The sequence below is a fragment of the Pseudomicrostroma glucosiphilum genome, assembly GCF_003144135.1.
Source record: "Pseudomicrostroma glucosiphilum strain MCA 4718 unplaced genomic scaffold BCV69scaffold_16, whole genome shotgun sequence".
Lineage (NCBI taxonomy): Eukaryota > Fungi > Basidiomycota > Exobasidiomycetes > Microstromatales > Microstromataceae > Microstroma > Microstroma glucosiphilum.
This window is the reverse complement of record NW_020289928.1, coordinates 213,146-233,980: the sequence shown is the minus strand read 5'-3', so window position 1 is coordinate 233,980 and position 20,835 is coordinate 213,146. Positions and strand designations below refer to the sequence as shown.

At 55.8% G+C, this 20,835-nt stretch overlaps 8 protein-coding genes across 8 annotated transcripts; 4 read left to right on the top strand and 4 right to left on the bottom strand.

The window, feature by feature from the left end:
- Positions 1 to 35: 35 nt before the first annotated feature.
- Positions 36 to 4,171, top strand: BCV69DRAFT_73838 (hypothetical protein). Its single transcript, XM_025495493.1, has 7 exons — positions 36 to 225; positions 329 to 405; positions 500 to 817; positions 897 to 1,697; positions 1,770 to 2,474; positions 2,563 to 3,287; positions 3,380 to 4,171. Exons 1-7 carry the CDS (start codon positions 105 to 107, stop codon positions 3,873 to 3,875), a joined length of 3,243 nt encoding a protein of 1,080 aa, XP_025345607.1. The 5' UTR covers positions 36 to 104; the 3' UTR covers positions 3,876 to 4,171.
- BCV69DRAFT_291263 (putative YKT6-snare protein for endoplasmic reticulum-golgi transport) lies at positions 3,919 to 5,233 on the bottom strand. Its single transcript, XM_025493744.1, has 3 exons — positions 4,848 to 5,233; positions 4,349 to 4,729; positions 3,919 to 4,234 (listed from the first exon to the last, which is right to left on the bottom strand). The coding sequence occupies exons 1-3, from the start codon at positions 4,983 to 4,985 to the stop codon at positions 4,097 to 4,099; spliced, it is 657 nt and encodes a 218-aa protein (XP_025345606.1). The 5' UTR covers positions 4,986 to 5,233; the 3' UTR covers positions 3,919 to 4,096.
- Positions 5,234 to 5,552: 319 nt separating this feature from the next.
- Positions 5,553 to 7,157, bottom strand: BCV69DRAFT_273791 (thioredoxin reductase). Its single transcript, XM_025491020.1, has 2 exons — positions 6,845 to 7,157; positions 5,553 to 6,748 (listed from the first exon to the last, which is right to left on the bottom strand). Exons 1-2 carry the CDS (start codon positions 6,902 to 6,904, stop codon positions 5,750 to 5,752), a joined length of 1,059 nt encoding a protein of 352 aa, XP_025345605.1. The 5' UTR covers positions 6,905 to 7,157; the 3' UTR covers positions 5,553 to 5,749.
- Positions 7,158 to 8,214: 1,057 nt separating this feature from the next.
- On the top strand, positions 8,215 to 8,996 carry BCV69DRAFT_301241 (putative small G-protein Ras2; the record flags this gene model as incomplete). Its single annotated transcript, XM_025494543.1, has 3 exons — positions 8,215 to 8,528; positions 8,622 to 8,705; positions 8,804 to 8,996. The coding sequence occupies 3 exons, from the start codon at positions 8,215 to 8,217 to the stop codon at positions 8,994 to 8,996; spliced, it is 591 nt and encodes a 196-aa protein (XP_025345604.1).
- A 1,071-nt stretch (positions 8,997 to 10,067) lies between these two features.
- BCV69DRAFT_285072 (hypothetical protein) lies at positions 10,068 to 11,744 on the top strand. The gene is made up of 4 exons (XM_025493262.1): positions 10,068 to 10,599; positions 10,714 to 11,205; positions 11,289 to 11,459; positions 11,547 to 11,744. The coding sequence occupies exons 1-4, from the start codon at positions 10,203 to 10,205 to the stop codon at positions 11,621 to 11,623; spliced, it is 1,137 nt and encodes a 378-aa protein (XP_025345603.1). The 5' UTR covers positions 10,068 to 10,202; the 3' UTR covers positions 11,624 to 11,744.
- BCV69DRAFT_314637 (acyltransferase-domain-containing protein) lies at positions 11,635 to 14,804 on the bottom strand. The gene is made up of 4 exons (XM_025495137.1): positions 13,929 to 14,804; positions 12,983 to 13,846; positions 12,303 to 12,915; positions 11,635 to 12,197 (listed from the first exon to the last, which is right to left on the bottom strand). Exons 1-4 carry the CDS (start codon positions 14,769 to 14,771, stop codon positions 11,797 to 11,799), a joined length of 2,721 nt encoding a protein of 906 aa, XP_025345602.1. The 5' UTR covers positions 14,772 to 14,804; the 3' UTR covers positions 11,635 to 11,796.
- A 1,354-nt stretch (positions 14,805 to 16,158) lies between these two features.
- BCV69DRAFT_73625 (hypothetical protein) lies at positions 16,159 to 16,576 on the top strand. The gene has a single exon (XM_025495492.1). It carries the CDS (start codon positions 16,250 to 16,252, stop codon positions 16,499 to 16,501), a length of 252 nt encoding a protein of 83 aa, XP_025345601.1. The 5' UTR covers positions 16,159 to 16,249; the 3' UTR covers positions 16,502 to 16,576.
- Positions 16,577 to 20,426, bottom strand: BCV69DRAFT_73624 (hypothetical protein). The gene is made up of 3 exons (XM_025495491.1): positions 19,967 to 20,426; positions 16,943 to 19,862; positions 16,577 to 16,857 (listed from the first exon to the last, which is right to left on the bottom strand). The coding sequence occupies exons 1-3, from the start codon at positions 20,099 to 20,101 to the stop codon at positions 16,652 to 16,654; spliced, it is 3,261 nt and encodes a 1,086-aa protein (XP_025345600.1). The 5' UTR covers positions 20,102 to 20,426; the 3' UTR covers positions 16,577 to 16,651.
- Between the last annotated feature and the right edge of the window lie 409 nt (positions 20,427 to 20,835).

The following is a 20,835-nucleotide window of genomic DNA, read 5'->3' as shown; positions in this document are numbered from 1 at the left end:
CGCAGGGCAGAGGCGCATAGACGGTGCACCTTGCTCCCACCTTCCTCCCCTTCCTGCTCACCTGAGCTCCCCATCGCTCCTTGCCATCATCTCGGCTGTCCATCATGGACACCGACATCTATCAACTACAGCCACTCTTGTATCCTGCACTTCCTCACAATCAGCGTTTGAATCCAAAGTCTCCAGCAGCCATCAGTCTGGCCGTGCGATGCGCCGAATCAAACGGTGAGCACGGCATGAAAGGGTGGGCCTATATGCGACGTTGACCTTCGGACCTGACCCTGCTCCTTATGTCTTGCACCGCTTCGACCATATTCTCCTTCCATAGGCAGGAATCTTTATGTCGGCTCGTCTGATGGCATAGTCCATCACTACGTCCTCAGAGATGAGGGTTCTTCGCAGAACGTGAGTTGCCAGATCAGACGGCCTCGGTTGCGCTTGCCTACATTCCTCTGACGTTGCTCTTACCATGCTCTTACCATGCTCTTTGCTATGACAGCCCAATCAATTTGATCTGGTCTCAAGCAAGGTCGTCTCCCCATCCGGCAAGCCAGTCGAACGCCTCCTTATCCTTCATCGCATTGGCGTCGCGGCAGTCTTGGCAGAGTCAGTCCTGACATTCCTCCATTTGCCCAACCTCGACCCCCTGCCGCCCAATACACTCCCGGTGGTGAAAGGCGTGTCCACAGTGGTATTGGATGATGCCGAAGTGGAAAAGGATGGGACCGATGGCCAAGGCTACGTCAGCCTATGCGTGGTCAAGCGGCGGCAGGTGGTACTAGCCAAGATCGGAATGGGAAGATGGCTGACAGTCAAAGTAAGTGAGCCAGAGCGGAACCCAAGCAAATGTCTTCATGTTTCGGGTACTGAAAGCCTTGAACCGCTTGGTTCTGCAGGACTTACCCATCCCTTCTGGCATTATGCTGGTGAGGCGCTATGGGGACACTCTATGTGCTGCTAGCACAACCGAGTACAGCCTGATCAACTTGACGACCTCTGTGGTCACTCCGCTGGGCCTTCCCATCAGTCACTCTCAAGAATCGCCTTCAGCCTCGACCCGTCCATCGATTGTGACCTTACCTGCAACCTCTGGCAATACTGCCACAGGAGAATTCCTTATCACTAGTCATTCAGACGAACAGACGCTGGGCGTATTCATGACGCCTAGTGGTGAGCCCGCCGCTAAGCTCATCGAGTTCTCCAGTCACCCTCGAGCTTTATGCGTTGAGTGGCCGAACCTGGTGGCTTTGCTTCGAGACGATACAATTGCCGTCTACAGCTTGGAGTCGATGCAAAGAATACAGAAAATCCAGCTGCCCGATCTAATAGAGCCGAGGTTACTATCTTCAGGACAAAGCTCCCTCGACACCAGTCTCGCTTCGCGAAGGCCAGATAAGTTCTTCACAACGCTCCATCATCCCTTTCGCCTTCCAGAAGAAGCAGGAGGCAGAGCAGCGTTCTTCCTCGACCTCACTGCCTCAGTCAAGCATCCTGCTTGGCGTGAATACATCATCAATGGGAACGATCGGCAGTCAAAGATACTTATGACATGTAAAGACGCCGTGCAAGCTCTATGCGAGCCGATACCCTTGTCGGAAGCGGTGTCGCTGATCGCTAATGAGAGGTGGGCTTCATTAGAAGCCCTTGCAGAGCGGGAGTGGGGCAAAGAGGGTCAGATAGACCGGAAGCCACAGATGGCGAGTACCCGAAGATTTATTCTCACGAGATAGCGTTCTACCACAACTGACAGTACACACTTCTGGGACTAGCAGGTGCCAGCTCTGCAACATATCTACAGCTTGCTGACGTTGCGAAATCTCAACATGCTGAACTTCTACGCTGCCTCTCTGGCGCTTCAGAGGTCCTCTCTAGACTACCGTTTCGTTCTGCGAATGTTCCCCAAAATTTGGAAATCAGGAAGCACGAAGCAAGTCGAGGTGTTCTCGGCTCTTCAGCCTCTGCTTGAGCACTGGAGCCCCGTCGAGGACATGGTCTCCGCCAATCTGCAGCAGAACTACTCTAATGGCTGGCAAGACAATGCAGTGCTGCAGCAACTGCAGTCTCAGCTTTTGGACAGAGGATACGATCTGGCAGAGAGCGTACTCGAAGGTGCCCGACACCATCGTTCTTCGGAGGTAGATACTCCTCTGGCAAATTTGTACGGGTCAAGGCACCAGCGCGAGAAGCTGTCAGCTCTGCTGAAGTCAGAAAATTTCTGCGATATCGACATTGTCGCAGCTCACGCTAAGGAGCTTGGCACAACAGCAGCACTAGCCGAACTTTACTATCGCCGTCGAGACATAGGCCAAGCTTTGGAGCTTTGGACGGCAATGATCGACGGAGATATTGAAGACGCAGAGATGACTCGGGGGGTGGAGGACGTGATCAAGGTGCTACAGGAATCGCAGCAGCTTGAATTGCAGAGCAAGTATGCCCTTTGGGTTGTCAAGTATGACGTACAAGGCGGAGTCGATGTGAGTGTGAAGTCTATCTTAAGATTAGCAGAGAAGATTAGCAGAGAGAAACTTTACGCTGACCGTATCATCATTTGTCCCTTTGAAGCTTCTCACGCGCTCTTCTGGAAGACTAGACCTCCTGTCTTCGGTGGATGGCGCCGACCATCAGGACATCCTCGAGAAGCTCAGAGCTGCAGGGGCTACAGAGGCCGCCGAGCGATTCATTGAACAGATCGTTCTCTCGCAGCCACAAGCTTCGAGGATCCACAAGGATCTCATCGACATAATCCTGAATCGTGTCGAGTCGGCTCTGCAGGATCAAAAGGCAAGAAGTGTCCTGCTGGACTTGACGAGAGAATATGCCCAGGGCGGATATGCGGAAGGTTTTGCTGGTCATTTGGCTATCCAGTCCAGCGCCTCGCCTGCCATTCTCGATCGACTGAAGTTGATAATGCTGTTGCAGGGGTCAAGCCATTATGACGCCGATGTACTCCTCTCTCGCGTTGATTCCCTCTCCAGCGGAGAAAGCAACTCGCTGCTCGCCTACGAGAGAGCAATCCTGCTGGGCAGATTGTCACAACACGAAGAAGCCCTAAAGCTCTTGGCGTTGGAGCTTCGAGACGCTAATTCCAGCGAAGCGTACTGCTCCCAAGGCGGTATCGTCCTATCGCCCTTTATGGCTGCACAAATCGCCTCTTCCGTTGGAGAAGAAGTCTTGTCCCAATATGCAGCACTCGTGGCTCGAGGGGCAAAGGCGAAGAAGGTCAAGGGGCAGGTGAAAGACCGCTTGCTGATGGCGCTACTGAAGGTGTACACGGAGAGTGGATCAGAGTGAGTAAAGTGACGAGCAACAAAGAGGCCGAGCTGCGTCGTCTGCTTCGCCCTTTGTTGATGCCAATCTTCCGCGTCTTCTCCCTCTGCAGCACCACCTTCCGTACCGCCACCGCCCACCTTCTCAATACGCAAGCCCTACGTCTCACAACCCTCGATGTCCTTCCCGTCGTCTCGGACGACTGGCCTCTATCTACCCTGTCTACCTTTCTCAAGAGGAATCTCCGCAGGGAGTCTCATAGAAGACATGAAGGCTCCATCAAGCGCGCCGTTGCCCTCAGTCAGAGTTTGGAAGTGACAGAGCAGGCTTGGAGGGCAATGAGGGCTATGGGCGGGGTGATACAGGAGGCGGAGGACGATATCGATACTGGAAATGGGGCAGGAGGCGGAGCTGATGCGGATGCTGCAGTGGCTGAACTTGAGGCAGAGAACAGTATCGTCGATCTAGGATCGGACGGGTACGAGAAGAAGGCGGGTGGTCCTCGTGAGCGTAATCGGGATCAGGTCGTAGAGGTCCTGGCGAACAAGGAGCTACCTTCCGCCAGAGGCCACATCGACCTTCCGCGCGAGCAGAGTGAAAGGTACTAGTGCCTAGGCAGGAAGCATCACTTTGTGTGACTCTCTTCGCTTGGCTTGAAGCTCTGTCTGCGGAACGGCAGCACAATGTACATACAACTTGCCCACGTCTCGTTGTACGATCTGACCATTGGAGCATTTCACAACCTTACGCAAGCAACAGCAGTGTAAATAGAATAAGTCTGTGTGCGTGAAACTATTCAAAAAAGGGGAACCCGGGCGGCTAGGCGAATCTACATGACGATACAACAGCTGTTCTGCTTCTTTGCCGACTTGTAGAACATCTTTGAGCTGGCCTGGAGTGTCTCTGATCGCTCCACGAGGGAGTCTAGATGCTCTCCACGCGCCAGGACGGATTCGATCGTCTTGTGCTGTGAGGCGGTAAAGGAAAACAGGTAGGAGCAATCGAAAGGGAAGGGGATGTGAGCTCTTCGCTTTCTTCTGAATTGGCCCCCACCCGCTGTCCTTTCCTTGCCTTTACTCACCAATACAATCTTGGTCTCATCCAGCTCCTGCTGAACCTTCATAATCGCATCCGCCTGTCTCGGATCCTGATACCTCACTACATAATCCGCCATCGGTGGAAACTTTCCAGCCGGCACAACCCCCTCCCCCTTGGGTGGTCCCTCCACACTACCCGCCACAATTGCATTAACCTTTTGTGAATATTCAACCTTTGGTACTTTTAGTAGAAATTCATCGAGGAGTTTATTGAGGAGAGAGAAGGAGACTCGGACTGGATATTCAGAGTCGCTTATTAGGACACCGGTTAGACCATCACTGGCGGGACGAGCGTGGACGTGGGCTACGTAGCTGTTCTCTTGAACGGATTGACGTTGGGTGGGAGGTGTACGCTCTGCGACCGTCTAAAGAGCGTTAGAATGAAGGGAGGAGCAGCCGTCAGTACACCCAATACGAGAAGGAGAGAGCATCACTCTCCCTCGCCTCCCCTCTCCTGCCTCTCCAATTCTGCTCCACACCCACCTTTGCCATAAATGCCATAACATCCTTTACTGCCCCCCTCTCGAGCCACCCAAAGTCGTCCAACTTCCAAGCCGTACTGAGCGGAACAGCTTTACCCCCGGGTGGAGTAGCGAAGATCATGAGGGCGTAAATCTTCATCCTGAGCGATTGCGGATTGGGAGGAAAAGGAGAGGTAGGATGAGGGTAGTGAGGGGTAGTGGGGGAGGGAGAAAGATGCGTATGTGTGTGGAGCTTTGAGACTGAGCTCAGGTGAGGAGAGGAAAGTGAAGGGAGTCGACTGCTACTTGCGCTGTTGCTGTTGCTTGCGCTCTGACTATCGTCGTTACCACTCGTAAGCTTTTGAAATACTCGGCGAGTCGCGCAGTAGAAATGAGCAGTAATCCGAGGTGGCACAATGCGATATGGACTGAGGTGGTGACGCCTTGCCAAGAGTGAGCCAACTCCATCACACCCACACGCACACGCACACACCCACCCACACGCGGGGAGGGGCCAAGACAGACGGAACGGGCGGGGAGACGAGGAGGCGCATGCGTGCGTGCCTGCAGCCCTCAGGGGCGGAGGGGCGGAGGGGCGGAGTCCCCAGTCACTCACTCAGTCATTCACTCACTTGGGCCAAAGTCAAGTTCCACGTCAGACGTCAAGCATCAAGAGGATGTGGAGCCTGCGTTGAGTCGAGGCTGGACAGACACCTGATAACCTCTTGAACAGATTGGGCTAGACAGATAGGCAGGGTAAAGGTGATGAAATTGTACGAATCTAATGAAGCCAACGTAGAGAGTGCCTCAGTGGTAGCCATGAAAGAAATCCCCATGCCGTCATTCTCCCCCGAAAGCCATCTACAATTGCAAGTAACTAATACCCCTCTCCCACATACAACTTCCCAGTAGCAGCCCACAAACTCATGCCTTGTCAGTACCAGTGTAGTGCTGAGCAGCGGCAATAGCAACCGGGTCTGCCTCCTCCTCTTCAGCCAATAACCTCTCTGCCTCGAGTGCAGCGATGCATCCAGTTCCAGCCGAGGTGACCGCCTGTCTGTACTTCTTGTCCTGCACATCTCCAGCTGCAAATAGTCCCTTGACGCTAGTCTGGGTAGTACCGGGCTTGGTGAGGATGTACCCGTCTTCATCACAGTCTACTTGTCCCTTTACGAGACTTGTAGCTGGGATGTGACCAATGGCGTAGAAGAGACCATTCACCGGCAGGTCCGACTCCTCTCCGGTCTTTGTGTCCTTGATGCGGAGTGCATTCAGCAGGTCTCCATCACCCTTGGCCTCGATGGGGACGGTGTTGAAGTGCACCTCGACCTTGGGATGGCTCAGCAGCCTCTTTGCCATGATCTTTGATGCCCTCAGCTCATCCCTTCGCACCAGCACATGCACCTTCGATCCGTACTTTGTCAGGTAGGTAGCCTCTTCTGCCGCCGAGTCACCACCTCCAACTACTGCCAGTGGCTTGTTGCGGAAGATGGGTACGGCTCCATCGCACACTGCGCAAGCCGAGATACCACTCTGCCAGTAGTGGTCCTCTCCAGGCAGATGCATCCGCTTGGCTGAAGCGCCAGTGGCAATGATGATCGTCTCTGCCAGCTCCGGCGCGTCATTCTCCTTTCCTTCCCTCCAGAACTTGAATGGCCTCTGCGATAGATCCACCTTGGAGATGGTCTCGGTGTGAATCTGTGTACCGAAACGTTCCGATTGCGCACGGAACTTGTCCATCATCTCACTACCACCGATACCCTCGGGGAAGCCGGGAAAGTTTTCCACGTCGGTAGTGGTGGTCAGTTGACCACCTGCTGCGATGCCATTGGCGAGGAAACCTTCAAAGAGGACGGGCTTGAGCTCGGCTCGGGCAAGGTAGATTGCGGCAGTGTGACCAGCTGGACCTGAGCCGATGATGACCTGTGGAGGGATAGAGGTGAGAGAAGCGGGAGTCGTCAGATATCGTCTGGGGTCTGCCATCGGGCACGCTTTTCTCCACTTGCCACCACCACTCACCACTTTGTAGTGCCCCTCGTCGGAAGTGGTCGAGTGACCGTTGGTAGCTACTGGTGCCATGTGAGATGTTTGAGAGGTAGTGGCGATGCTGGTGTTTGCTGATGTGATGGTGTGGAAAGATGCAACAGAAGCAGCAGCAAGAAAGGTTGATGCGTTTCTACCAGGTGCGGTGTGAGGTCGACGTGAGTGGTATAAGCGTGGGCCAGGAAGGGTCGATGGAATGGATGCAAAAGGAGGTCGTGGAGCGAATGAAGGTGAGTTATTGAGCAGAGGTAGGGTCCAGTTGCGGCGATAAGGTCGAGTGTTGGTGGTGTTGCGGCCGAGGAACATGCGAAGGTCGTGGTATGCCGTCGAAGACTGGCTTATGTGCGGGCGGGCGTTGCAAGCCTAGTCGCAGGCGCCACTTCCCGGACCGACCACTCACGCCATCCGGCGCAGGGCGGGCCCTTTGTCGCTCGTCTGTCCCGGAGACGTCTGCGCGCGCACTCCCTCCCAGTCCGGAAGGCAACAGGTCCGGGAGGGGCAGCATTGACCCGCGGCTGACCGGGCGGAGCGGAGCGGAAGGAGGAGCGGGGGAGAGATGGGGCGTGTGGGTGTGGGTGCATTGGCGGTGGGCGTGGCTCAGCTTGGCCTCCAGCGGGGAGAAAGAGGGGCAAGCAGCAGCAGCAGCAGCCAGGCAGCAACCAACCAAGCCAGGCAACCAAGGCGAGGTCCATCTGCCCAGACTGCATCTCCCTCACATCCCTACAGCCATTCCAGCTTCACCAGCATCAACCTCGGCGCACAAGACTAACAGCATCACACTCTTCGCTGCCGACGTCGTCCATCATACCAACGACTCGCGCCTAGCCACGACCAACCCAACCATTGCCAGCTTCTCTCCCCACTCTTCTACAAACAGCGGGCACACCTCTCCTCTCCAGGCAACCCCCGTCTCCACGACCGCCGCGACCCACACAGCGAGCGCCATTTGCTCTCGCCTCGAGCGGATAGCCACAAGTGCAGGCCCAGCTACCTCCTCGCCCACCCTTGCCGCTGCTGCTGCTCCCCCATCTCTCCTTGCCTCTTCTCCCCGGCCTTTGCTACCCACCTTGGGCTTGCATCGCAATCCTCATCAGCGCAGCCCCGGCACCCACTCCCAGACGTCATTCACTGCTGCCAACATCTACCCGTCTCCACGAGGACCACGACTTATACACGATCGAACATCCCTCGTGACCACAACACCCCTCCTCATCTACCCCGTTGCCCAGGCCACCACCAGCACCCAGCAGTAGCAGCAGCAGGTCCTTCTCCCCTGACGGCCTGACAGTCTTCGACGTCAATACGATAGCCCGCTCGCCCTTTCTCCTCTACCACTCTCGACAGCCATGAGTGGGAAAATGATGATCTACAAGCTAGTGGTGCTAGGAGATGGAGGTGTAGGAAAGACGGCATTGACCATTCAGCTCTGTCTGAATCACTTCGTCGAGACCTACGACCCAACAATTGAAGACTCCTACCGCAAACAGACGGTCATCGATGACCAACCTTGCATGCTAGAGGTACTGGACACTGCAGGGCAGGAAGAGTATACGGCATTGAGGGATCAATGGATTAGAGAGGGAGAGGGATTCTTGCTCGTCTACTCGATTGCTTCCCGTGCCACCTTTGAGAGGGTGGAGAGATTCAGGTCACAAATCTCGTGAGTAGCAGCGTGGGAGCGAAGAAGAAGGGAAGGTCACACGCTGACTGCTTGGTACGTACCTGTCTTACGCTTGCCGCCCCTCCCACTTAGGCGAGTGAAAGATCAAGAGCCTACAAATGTCCCCATCATGCTGGTCGGAAACAAGAGCGACAAGGTCAACGAACGTGAAGTTGGGTGAGTTGCAGGGTTGCGCTCTCTTGAGAGGCGTGGAGCAAGTTTTCTGATATATGCATTGCCCTACCATTCTTCCTTTGCCCCTCCCAATCTTCCAGCATCGAGGAAGGGAAAGCTCTGGCACGCCGTCTCGGCGTCGGCTTCGTGGAGACTTCGGCAAAGACGTGCGTCAATGTGGAAAAGGCCTACTACACCGTAGTGCGCCAGATTAGGGAGCTGAGAGGAGAGACGGCCCTCAAGGCAGGCAAGCCCGTCGGGCAGAAGAAGAAGAAGGGATGCACAATTCTCTAGAAAGAGAGGCTGATCGGAGCCAGAGTCACCTATACGCTATACAAGGACGGACTGTAAAGGCGACGTTTGGAGGAGAGCGGGGGTCGCCTCACATCTCTGGAAAGCGAAAACGGACGAAGGGACAGAGAGCAAGATGAGCGGAGCTCTGCAGCCTCAGCTCTGCCAGGGTAGTGTGCGGCGCTACCTCTGCCAGCTACGAACCCGTGTCGCACAAGGCCGAGCCTCTTGGGAGTGACGAGAGACGAAACGCATCAGGTCAGAAGGCAGACGCCCTCTGCAGCCAGCCAACTCTCTAGATGCCCCTCCAGCCTCCCGTTTCTTCCTCTTCTTTCTCTGAGATCCTCAAGCCCCACCTCTCATGCGCACCTGCGTGGAAGTGAGCATCAGTTGGACAATCTCTCTCCATTCTCCATTGGCGCCCGGCTCTACACGACCTTTACTCCTCTTGGTCTGCTCCACTCCGCGCTCTCCTCTCTTTGCGGTATCCGGGCTCGGTCTCGGTCTCGGTCTTGGCCTCAAGCGCCCGGTCGCCCGGCCGCGCTGCAACTTCTTCTCCTCTGATGATGATCTTCACGATGATGTTGATCAATACCACGATCTTTTACCCACCGTCTCTCCTTTTTTTCTCTTATTCCCTTTTCACTAGTCCAGTCACCCACCACCACCATCACCACCACCCCTCGCACTACCATTCCCCCTTCCCAACCTCTATCCACTTTGCGCTTTACGCCCCCCTCTTCCCACCCCTTCACCCCGCCCCCTCTTTTCTGTACCCCCACTTCCTCATATCCCTTCTGATCGTGTCGTGTTTGTGCCTTCTTTTTTTTGCGATATATCCCGTGATATGACCTTCCGACTGTCTGGCGCTGTGATCGAGAATCTTTCCCCCTCTGGTGGGTGAGGGTGGGAGGTGCTCTGTGCGCTAGATCTAGGATTCCGTTCCCTTCCGTTCCGATGTGTTCAGAGTGCAAGTCGGCCAAATTTTTGGTGACTTTAGGCGGACGGAAGGGAGGGTGCGAGCGAGGAAAGGGGAAGCTTTGGCTGGGCGGAGGCGGTCATTTACTCACTACTCACTCACTACAGTACCAAGGATTCGTACTTCTTCCTCGTCGTAGCGCATCTCATCGTACTGCTCCTGTCTTTGAACGTACAGCTTTCGTCTTTCCCATAGCTGTGAAAGGCAGCAGCAGCATCAGTAGCAGCAACATGCCACCACATCGCACCCGTCCCTCTCCCTCCGGGCTCGCCTCACACGGCAAGTCAAAGGGGAAATTCAGCACCAAACCTCCCGCTCTTACTGCAAGAGGAGCTACTTCCCGTTCTGCTGCTGGAAGTACAAGTACCGGTGGGAAGCCAGCGAAGTCGATGACTTCTCCCACCTCTGCTTCTAGAGGAGGAAGACCCGCTGCTTTCCCTACGAAGCTCTCTGCTGCTGCTGGAAAGCGACGAAGGGCTGCTGAGGAGGAGGAGGAGGAGGAGGAGGAGGAGGAGGATGAGACGCTGGGGAGTGCTGCAGAAGATGGAGAGGACGAGGATGGAGAGGTTGGAACGGATGAAGAGATTGAAAATGCAATGGAGAGGGGACGCAGTAGTAAGACGGCTAGTGAGTATACTAGCTTCAGTACAGGGGAGGGCGCGTGTATGCGCTCTCCAAGGAGAAAGGTCCTTTACTGACTTCTAATCTCACTTTTGATCTTCTACCTTCATCGATGTTCAGAGCGCAAGCGTCGTGCCGTCTCGCCAACCTCCTTCGGTCAAACCCTCTCCGCCTTCCTAGGCGACGAATCCGACGAAGGAGCCTCTTCTTCCCTTCCTTCCAGTGCTGTCCCTTCAACCTCTCAGAAGACCACTTCAAAGACACCCACCACACAAGCTTCGGTGCAAGGCCAGAGTCAACCACAAGCTCCCATCTTCTCCCTCGCACCCTCCATCAGCTCACGAATCTCCTCCACCAAGCTCTCTGAAAAGGCCGCCCGAGTAGCCCTAGAGGAGCGACGTAGCCGGGAAGACCAATTCAGGGTGCGAGACCTGATTGGTGGGTGGGGTCGGCCGGGGGAGAAGCCTGGACAGAGCTCGGCACTCACGGCACGAGGTGGACAGGAAGCAGAGGAGAGTGATGCTGAGGATGGGGAGAAGATGAATGAGTGGTTGCGGGAGGGAGGATCGAAGGGATTTGAGAGACGGTTGAGGAAGGTGGCGCAACGGGGTGGTAAGTTCTGCTCTTCCTCTATTCCTCGATTTGAGCGTAGAAAGCTCACTCTGATCTGGAAAATCTACCCTACTACACTACAGTCGTCAAGCTCTTCAACGCGATCCGAGCAGCCCAGTCCACCACTACCGACGACGTCGAGGAGAGGAACAAGGGCCTGACCGCCGCCGCCGCCAGCTCTGCATCTGCAGGAGGTGCAACTGCGGTTGTCAGGCCGGGGAGCAAGAATGCGCTGGGTGGGAAGAGCAAAGAGTGTGAGTTCTCGGAGTGGCGAGGGCAGAGGAGGAGACAGAGAAGAGTTGCGACTGACAGTGATGTTCTGCTCTCGATATGTGATACAGTGGCCGACCTCAGCAAGGCCAACTTCCTGGACTTGATTCGCTCGGGAGGTGGTAGTGGCAAGACGGTCAAGGCTTGATTGATAGGTGTCCTGAGTCGAGCCATTCTGGGTAGCAATTGTAGACACGCCATAGGCGGTTTAGCAGCACCTCCGTTCCTCTTCTTCAAACTGAATAGGATGACATTTGATACACGCAAACTTTCAAAAGTAAAGATCCCTGTGCTTCAGGCCAAGGCCGAGCTAGCTCCAGCCTACAATCTCGCGCCCCCTTCCTCCTGTCTTCCCGCTCTCCCCTTAGCTCCACCTCTAACAGGCATTCCCTCTCTATCAACCCACACCCAACTCCTCTCCACCACTCTCGAATCATCCGCCATTACATGTCTCATGATGATCCTCTCATTGGCAGGAGAAGTCTCACGACGCTCCTTGCCCTCTCGACGAAAGGAGGAGAGGTGCTCTAGGAAGTCCCAGAGGCGGGGAAGACTGTTGGGATGTTGGGAAGGGAGGGGGAGGGGGGAGTTGCTAGAGGGAGGTGGTGCTGGTGTTGCAGAGGAGGAGGAGGAGGAGGAGGATGAAGAGGGAGTGGGAGGGAAGACGTACATCGGTGTGTACTCTGGGGAGATGGCGATCAAAGGGATGGGCTTCACCGAGTCTGTGACGTGAAAAGAGGACAGCGATTGTCAGTATCCCTCGGCTATGTCGATCTCGAAGCACTCCGATGCTTGAGCTCACGCCCGAGCTTGATCAAAGCACTCACCAGACTTCTTGCGTAACACCAACCCTAGCTCCTCCATCCTGCCAAACGCCTGCGAAAGTGTAGCTGCATTGATCGCTTCGAGGTAGGCAATCTCTCCCTGTTGATAAAGCGTCTTGCCAAAGAGCTGAGCCTTCTTCTCAAAGTCCTTTGCTGCGAACCACAAAATCTCTCTCTCCCCCTCTTCTCCAGCTCCTCCTTGTAGAGGACGCTTCTGCTGTTCGCGAGGTGGAGCGAGAAGTAATAAGGAGCAGCACGCAGCCCAGTAGCTCTCGATGAAGGGCCAGATGAGGAAGAGGAACGAGTCAAAGGTGTCGCGACCCCTCTCCCTCTCCAGTCTGTGAAGTCCAATTCTCGTTTCACCCTCCTCGTCCCCTGTAGCACTCGTCTCCTCGAGTACCTCTTGCTTTATCAGAGCAGCAAGTGTGCGATTCACATTGGTCTCGGCGCCCGATGTGCCGTAGATGAACTCGTTGCGCAAGATCCCCGAGATGAAAGCCGTTTCGCGAAGGATTGCAGCGCGAGTCATGGTCTGCATCGGGGCAGTGCCACCTTGCTTGATCTTTGTGTAGCACGAAGCACATAAGATCGACTCCTCAACAAAGACGTGAATGACCTGCAAGAACAACGACGCTGGTGAGCTTCCGTCTTTCCTTGTCTGCAGTGTCGTATCCTCGACTTACCTGATTGCGATAGAAGCTCAGCTCGAATCTCTTGGCCGGCAGGATGGTCACTTCCATCACGTCTGTCTGTATTTCGACGAGATTCTTCATCAAACCCAAAGCTCTCTCGACTACTTCAGACACGGACATCTGGCCAAAGTCCGCCACCTGGTAGCCTTTTTCGATGATGGCTCCCCGCAGCCACTCAACTTTGCGTTCGAGGGCAGCCCGACCGACACCCCTGCCTCGAAGTGTCAAGAGGACAGTGCCGACGAGGGCAGCAGGCATCACGACGCTAGTCCTGTTGATGTCGCCCATTACCTTGTACCCAAGGGCCTTGAGCAATAGCGTCTTGTGCTCGTTGTTCTCTGCGAAGTCGACCTTCTGCGTCTGTCCTCCTGCACTGTCAAATTGTATCTTTCGCCGCTCCATCTGCTCGTCGATGAATTCCTTGAGCGACCAAGGCTTCTGGAAACGGACATCGATCCTCCCCAGCTTAAGTGATAGCAGTGATCCAGAGCCAGACAGGAGACCTAGTAGCGACTCTTGCTCCTTGGGCTTGCCAAGCAGCTCAGTCACATATGTCTCGCTCTCAATGACTGAATCGTACTGCAGACTGACGGGGCAGATCCAGCAGTCCGTTGTGCGTCCCGTCTGTAGCGCCTCTACGATGTACTTGAGGATACCAAGCTTCGGCGGGAGCAGCTTGCCTGTACGTGACCGTGTCCCCTCAATGAAGCACTCGATGTTCCTTCCTCCTTGTAGCAGCTCCTCGATGTACTCGCGGATGACGACTGGGTAGAGGTGGTCGCCGGAGAAGGTGCGGCGGATGAAGAAGGCACCACCACCTCGTAGGATGTTTCCAACGACGGGCAGGTCGAGATTCTAAGATGGTCAAAGAGCGGAAGAGCTGCAATATCAGCAACAGTCTCATGTAATGGTGTCTGTCATGCCGATCCATACTCACCTCTCCCGCAACGATTGCCGGCAAGCTGAGTCCCACTCTGAAGAGCAGCCACGAGATGGTCAGATAATCAATATGACTCTTGTGACACGGCAGAAAGATAATGCTCTGTTTCTTTTCTGCCGCCTGCTGAGCTACTCTCCTCAGCTCCAGCACCTGTGGCACATTGATATGAATGCCCCGGTGGTACATGCGCGTGAGGATATTGTTCACCGAGGCGGCAAAGACCTTGATGAAACTCAGCGAGTCCAATCGACCAATGGAGACATTGATCTGCGACTGAGCCATATCGGTCAACTGTTCCTCTAGCTTCTTCCTCAGTCTATTCTTCGCCCTCTGAAACTCCTTGCGTCTCTGCGGAGAGGTCTGCGAGTCAATCGTGTGTTGCGGAAAGAGCGTCTCAGTCCTCGTCTTTGCCAGCGTCAGGATACGGTCTTGCACATTCGCACTGGAAAGCACCACCTTGGCCGTCTTGTCGGATTGGCCAGGCTCGAGAATACGAGCACCAATGTAGTCCGTGTAGCCCCTCCAGCCCGAGCCGTTCCAAGCGGCGAGGAGTTGCTCCATGAACCGGCGCGGGTTCTGACGGAGGTGAGCTTCGTACGACTCGACGACGTTGAGGTCATTCAGGGCCTCGGCATCGCCGTTGTCTTTGCCTACATCGAGGCGACTGAGCATGCTAGTATTGACATTGGTGATGCCTACAGTGAGACCGCGTGAGCTCGCAGGGTCGGAGGAGGAGGAAGAGGAGGAGGAGTGTGTTGAGGAGACAGACGAGGACGAAGAAGCCTGCGCGTTTGGCCGATCGGTAGTATCGCCACCTGTGCTCCGATCGTCAGCCGTCATCTCTGTCTGGGCCAGAGGAGGGGAGCGTACGAGGCGTCAGGGTGTCGAGCAAGAGATGACGAAGTGTGGGAGCGATACGAGATGCACGATTCACCTCGGCCCGGCCCTGCACGGCTCGCCGGACCAGCGGCAAGCTCCGATCCACAATGCGGGGTCGGAACGGAGCGCGCCGAAGCGGAGCAGAGCGAGTCGGCTGCCAGACCGCCGGCAGGGACAAGACAGCCGCGGATATGTGTTGTCGACAAATAGTAAAGTGCATTATCATGGGAATGTTGAGGGTGCGATCTAGTGCGAGAGAGAAGAAAGGAAGTCTACACAGCACCAACATTTTTGTCATTTGCGTTTCTAGTCTTGATTTCCGACTAAAGACCGCAGCTTTTGCGGAGGATCAGCAAAGCGACCAGCTTCAGTCTGCAAGGTCCTCGTGTCAACTCCTTCGCCCCAGCTACTCGGTCTCTCGTGCCGAGGCAGGATGACCAGCGGAAGTGTCTTGTCTCCTACCATAATTGGTGGTGGGAGTCTAGGTGGCTCTTCGCCCCAGCCAGAAGGGCCGAGACGTGGTGACGCTTCGTGGTAGGATGTTGGGCGGGGTCTGGCGAAGCCGCCAAAGGTGGGGACGGAGCTGCCATCGCTTGTAGTGGCTCGAGGCGCAGTAGGCACTCTCTTCTTGATGCCCTTCTTGCGTATCTTCACAAGAGGCCAATCTGCCCTGCGAGGAGTCGCCTCAGCGCCGTCAGTCGTCTCCTCGTTCCCCTCCTGCTCATTAGGTGCTCGCTTGCTAGCAAAGGGGGCTGCACCTCGCATCTTTTCCATGAACGTCTTCTCCGCCCTGCCGATTGAGTCGGAACTCGTGTTGACCACAGACGTGAAAAAGGGCCGCGGAGTGGCACGTCCGACGCCAAAACGCAGCGCATGATCCTGCTCGCTATCGCTCTCCAACTCTTCATTGCCCTCGGTCGCGTATCCCGTGTTGGCCAAATGCTGCCAGTTGCCAGGCGTGTCGCCGCCTGCGAGATGGGATCGTCTCTTCCATGCATTCTCGTATCGTCGTGGCACCGTCTTCGCGGGACCTTGCGAGGCAGCATTGGCAGAATCATCGGGCTTCCAATCCCGTATCAGAGGGCTTGAAGGACGTGGAAGCTTGAAGGGCGAGCTGATCCATTCCATTCTAGATGTCGACGAGTGCTGGTCTTCCTCTTTGAGTGCGGGCAGCTCCTGTCGTGCCAAACGCTGCCGCACAGAGTCTTCGCTTTCTCTCTGGCCGCTACAGCCCCACACTGCATTACCCTGCTCCATCTCTTCGGCATTGGCTTCTTTCTTTTCCTGCAGAACAGTATCCGTCTTGAATAATCTGGTCGTGGCCTTGATGAGCGCGTCTGCCGAAGGACGTCGGAAGCGGATGGAGTCCTTGTTTGGCCGAGGGAGCTCGCTCGAGTGATTGGACTGGCCCTCCGAAGCTCGGGACTGGACGTCGTCGGATGTGCGTCTTGCGAATACAACGCAGAATGTGGCGGCAAGGGGAGAGACGCGGCGTGAGTAGAGGAGTAAGGAGAAGAAATCGATGGTCAGCGGACCAGGCAAGCATGTTAGTAGGGCAGAGGATGAAGAGAGGAGAGAATGAAGGAGGAAGGAGGTCAAGAAGGAGGGACGGTACAACTGTCTTTGCAGCCTTGGTCACATCGCCCAGCTCGACTTCCGTGGCAAGTCCATCCCGCCCGGCATCCTACTAGTCAGATTACTCTCGCTCCTCTGACCAGCACCCTCACACGTCTCTCATTACCAGATATGTCACAGCAAGATGAAGATGGATGAAGGAAGAAATGAAGAAAGATTGCAAGGAGCAGACCACGGCACGCTTGCAGAACACATTCGTACGATCCTCACATGCCTTTAGATCCTGGGCCGCCGGCAGGCATACTAGATAGGACAGCGGCATCCTTTGCCGTGAGCTCGGTAGTGTTGTCCCTCACCTTTGCCTTCTGCGTACGAGCCCGAGACATAGGCGAGGGAGGTCGTGGCGGTGGGTTCATCTTCTGCGCATCGACTAGGGAGATCGTGGCGTTGTTGTAGGAAGAGATGACAGGGACTGTGAGAATTGAAAAAAGGCAAGTCGTTTGGTCAGCATCCACGCCAGTGCTCGACATTTGCCCTATCGGTTTCGCAATACTCACAGCTGTGGTCTCTGCCAATAGTAGCCTTCATCAATCCCTTCATCCAATCCCTGACTACAATAGGATCATCAGAGGAGAAGTAGTGCGGTTTCTCCGTCTCGTGCAGGATCTTGAAGCCATACTTTCCAGGATTGGTGTTCTCGTCAGCAATGACCTTGTAGCCCTTCATCGAGACGTAGCCTTTAATCTTAGGAGCTGAGGGGTCTCGCAGGATGACCAGATCACTGCCCCTGAGGGCGAGGTAGCGTGGCTTCCAGCTGTTGTACCTTTCGCCCTTCTTCTTCATCCACCCTTCCAAATCGACAGGTCTGATGCGACCCATGACAGGTCCCTCACCCTCACCTACCGAAGCATTGAAATTTGAGCCAGTAAGGTCAGACCTGCCAGCCGCATCTTTGCCGCCAGAGGCACCATTGCCCTGCGCGATCATCCCCCGACGAGCCGTATCACCAACGCTGTCGTAGGTCGGACTGCTGGTGGGTAGGGAGATTTGGTTCTTGAGGTCGCTGTGAGAGATTTTGCCGCCCTTATTTGCAGCAGAGGACCCGGTGGTAGCGCTCGACCCCGGCCCACGCTTCATCCTGCCAAAGAACGAAGCTCGCTCTCCAGAACCAGGCTGCTTGGCGCCTCCAGAGTCACGCTTCCTTGCTGGAGAACCAGTGGTAGGAGAAGATGCTCCAGTTGCAGCACTAGGACCACTCACAGACTTGCGGCTAATCAGAGCCTCGTCTGCAAGCTCAGACAGAGTCTTTCCCCGAGTGGGTCCGGGCGAAGAGACGCCGCCAGATGCCTGCTGATCCGTCGAGGGAGACGATGGGACAGCACCCGAGGTTCCAGTGGTTTCACGCGACCGGGGCATAGTCGAGCGAGAGCCATCGTACGAGTTGGGGTTGGGGCTACTGCCGACGGTGCTGGAGAAGTTGTTTGGATAGGTGTTGCGATCGAAGCTCACAATCCGGTTAGTTCCAGATGAATCGCTGGGGACGGAGGGGTCCTGTGAAGGAGATGGTCCCATGCCAATGCCGCTCGGGGCTCCATTCGTCCAGCTTCCAAATGGGCCACCAAAACCTGAAGGTGCCCCTTGGCCAACTGGGTATGCAGGTGTTTGATTAGGAGGTTGCGAGTCTTGGCTTCTTCTAGCGTGATTGTCACTGGTTGTTCGTGCCGAGTGAGAGGAAGGAGCATACCCGTATCCAGAAGGTGGCGCCCCAGGACTCGAGAGTGCAACACCTTGGCTCAAAGGTCTTGCGCTACTGCCCTTGAGCTCCTTGATGGCATTTGCGACCTGGAATCGCTTCCCAAAGGCTGAGATGTCGATCTCTTTCAGAATGTTGATGTCCATCTCGAGTAAGACGTCACCGGAGATCTCGTGCTCCTGGAACTTGCTCACCACGCTTGCCTCGTCCCAGCCTTTCGATCGCGCCCACTCCACTACTTGTTCCACGCCCCAATCATTTGGGTCTCCCCCCTGTTGGTTCTGTCGAGAAGCTCCGAAGGAAGGGACAGGGCTGCCAGTAGCAGCAGGTGCAACTACACTCTTGGGCGTGTCTCGGCTGCCTGCAACAGATGTAGCAGCGGTCTGCGTGCCGGAGCCAAATCCGGAAGTCGAGTCGAAGTGGTTGGAACTGAGAGCCGGGGCAGCAGAGCCAGCGGAGTACCGTTGGTCCAGGGAGCGATCACCTGCCGCTCGATGAGAGCTCAATGGAGAGCCCGGTGGTCCGGGCGCGGAATAAGGCGCTGCCGCACCTCCAGAACCCCTAAATCCACCCGAAGCAGTGGCAGAAGAACCTTCTTGACGCTCCTCACCGGTTCCCGGGGACTTGGGATAAGGAGGCGCCTCGTACTGTGAAGCCATAGCAGGAGGGCTGCGAGCCGTGTCGGACTTTTCTTTGCTACCGATTGCTGAAAAGTTCTTTGGGTAAGGAGGTGCCTCGTATTCGCTGACAGGACTGAGGCCAGACACAGACCGAGAGTGCGAATTTGTAGAGGCTCGCTTCGTGTCATGCACGGGGGGAATCGTGCTAGGGCTAGGTCCGTCATCGAGGCTGGACGATACAGGGCCCCCTTGACTTTGGAAGGTGCCAGAGGAGGGCATGAAGGGAGATGTGAACTTCGGTGTTTGAGATGCAGACTGGTCTTGCGCAGGATAGCTGGACTGCTGGCTAGAAGCAGGCTGAGGACCAGCAAACGTGGCGCGGTCTTGACCGCCGAAGAGGGGGCTATGTGTTTTAGCCGCCGCTTGTGGGTAGGCATCTAGGCCATTGACGCTGCCCTCTGAGTCACTGTCATCGCTCATGTCCACTCCTTCGATAGGAGCTGGTTTCGAGGCGTTAGCGCTCGCCAGGTTCAGCTCCCCTTTTGCTGCTGCTTCCTTTCTCTCTGCCTCCTTCTTGAGTAGCATCTCACGTTGTCGAGCTTCTTCCTCCTCGAACATCTTCTGGGCCTGAGCTCTCATGCGCTCCTGCTCGGCGCGTTCCTTTTCCATCTGAGAGGCGGCATTTGCTTTGGCATTGGCGGCCAGAGCTGCTCGAGCGTTGGCCCGAGATTGGTATTCATCCTCCACCCGGCCATCGCCGTCTCCGCCGTCCGTATGGTCGTCCACCGATAGATCAGCGGTGCGTTCAGACTGGAATGATTCGCGAACACCGCGACCAGGAGCGGCAGCTCCGGAAGTACCATCCGTACCTCCTCCACGTCCGCCTTGTAGCTCAGTCAGAGCCGCATCGACGTCAGCCATGGTTGTCTTCATCACGCCTGGCTGCTGTTGCTGCTGAGTCTGCTGCTGTTCTGGCTTGACTTGGGCCTCGAGTCCTCCGTCTCCGGCACTCATTGCAAGCGCCTTGGAGTTCATGGCTAGCTCTCGGTCTAGTGTGGTATATGAAAAGGGAAAGAGACCCGTTTCGCCCCTTTCGTTGGTACCCTGGAGTCAAAGGTTCGGGGAGATAAATGATGAGTACTTGTCTGATTCGAGGAGAGCTCAATGAGTCTGCTCTGCGACTCTCAAGAGAGGCTTGAAGCACTCACCTGCCACCATCCATCACCGTACTGATCGTCACGCTCGACGATCATGACCACCTCTCCCACCTTGAAAGAGACTTCATCCGGGTTCTCTGCCACGAACTCGTGGAGACCCCAGACGCGATCTTGTACTGCAGTCATCCTCGATCAGAAGAAACGGGGACAGAAGAGTCGGGGGCCCAGAGATAAGTCTGGAGCCTCCCGTTATAAACCCGAAGCTGTTGGTAGATGTCCCTGTGAGCCTGTGTCACCTCGCCAGCTGGTCGAGGTAGGGTGGATTGCTCGAAGCAAGCTCCGGGAAAGTGGCCGAAGAGGTTCCTGGCAAGTGGAGGAGATCGCTGAGAAGTGAGGCGATGCAGGTGGTGTTTGTCGCTGCTGGTATAGTGGATGTGTGATGCTATATAGAAGAGACTGAAGGATGGGGAGGAAGGATGGTTGTGACCCTGGTGGTGCGAAGGAAGAGGTGCGACGTCGAATCGGGAAAGGATCCTGTGCACGCACGCACGCACGCACGTCCGGGCTCCTCTTCCGTCGGGGGCGAGGCCTGTCTGCCTGTCCCTCCGCCTTGAGCCTCCGCCTCGGGCCCTCAGCCACACCGCCACTCCCGCTGAGGCACCAGGCCCGCACTTTGACAAAAGCGGAATTAAACAGCCGCGTACGGCACGCCTGGTAAGACTAAGCCTCCTTCGTCACATCTGACATGACAGCATCTCTGCCGCTCTTGACAGACGGAGCAGAATCGAGCATACAGCATACAGCTACACAAGTCGACTCCAACTGCTCTCTGCAGATCACCATGGCTGGGCCCGGAGAGAGACAGACGCGACGGCTCACAGCTTTCTGGACGCACGGCGCGGCAAGTAAGATGTAACGTT

Coding starts and splice junctions, on each gene's coding strand:
- BCV69DRAFT_314637 (XM_025495137.1), bottom strand. CDS start 14,771: ATGACGGCTGACGATCGGAGCACAGGTGGCGATACTACCGATCGGCCA. Junction 13,847..13,928: donor CGGCAATCGTTGCGGGAGAG/GTGAGTATGGAT, acceptor TGACCATCTTAG/AATCTCGACCTGCCCGTCGT. Junction 12,198..12,302: donor GGTGTTACGCAAGAAGTCTG/GTGAGTGCTTTG, acceptor TTCACGTCACAG/ACTCGGTGAAGCCCATCCCT.
- BCV69DRAFT_285072 (XM_025493262.1), top strand. CDS start 10,203: ATGCCACCACATCGCACCCGTCCCTCTCCCTCCGGGCTCGCCTCACAC. Junction 10,600..10,713: donor ACGCAGTAGTAAGACGGCTA/GTGAGTATACTA, acceptor ATCGATGTTCAG/AGCGCAAGCGTCGTGCCGTC. Junction 11,206..11,288: donor GAAGGTGGCGCAACGGGGTG/GTAAGTTCTGCT, acceptor ACTACACTACAG/TCGTCAAGCTCTTCAACGCG.
- BCV69DRAFT_73838 (XM_025495493.1), top strand. CDS start 105: ATGGACACCGACATCTATCAACTACAGCCACTCTTGTATCCTGCACTT. Junction 406..499: donor ATGAGGGTTCTTCGCAGAAC/GTGAGTTGCCAG, acceptor TTGCTATGACAG/CCCAATCAATTTGATCTGGT. Junction 2,475..2,562: donor ACGTACAAGGCGGAGTCGAT/GTGAGTGTGAAG, acceptor GTCCCTTTGAAG/CTTCTCACGCGCTCTTCTGG.
- BCV69DRAFT_73625 (XM_025495492.1), top strand. CDS start 16,250: ATGTGCGTCTTGCGAATACAACGCAGAATGTGGCGGCAAGGGGAGAGA.
- BCV69DRAFT_291263 (XM_025493744.1), bottom strand. CDS start 4,985: ATGAAGATTTACGCCCTCATGATCTTCGCTACTCCACCCGGGGGTAAA. Junction 4,730..4,847: donor TTATGGCATTTATGGCAAAG/GTGGGTGTGGAG, acceptor AACGCTCTTTAG/ACGGTCGCAGAGCGTACACC. Junction 4,235..4,348: donor ATGAGACCAAGATTGTATTG/GTGAGTAAAGGC, acceptor ACCGCCTCACAG/CACAAGACGATCGAATCCGT.
- BCV69DRAFT_73624 (XM_025495491.1), bottom strand. CDS start 20,101: ATGACTGCAGTACAAGATCGCGTCTGGGGTCTCCACGAGTTCGTGGCA. Junction 19,863..19,966: donor ACGGTGATGGATGGTGGCAG/GTGAGTGCTTCA, acceptor CTTTGACTCCAG/GGTACCAACGAAAGGGGCGA. Junction 16,858..16,942: donor TATTGGCAGAGACCACAGCT/GTGAGTATTGCG, acceptor CAATTCTCACAG/TCCCTGTCATCTCTTCCTAC.
- BCV69DRAFT_273791 (XM_025491020.1), bottom strand. CDS start 6,904: ATGGCACCAGTAGCTACCAACGGTCACTCGACCACTTCCGACGAGGGG. Junction 6,749..6,844: donor ACGAGGGGCACTACAAAGTG/GTGAGTGGTGGT, acceptor ATCCCTCCACAG/GTCATCATCGGCTCAGGTCC.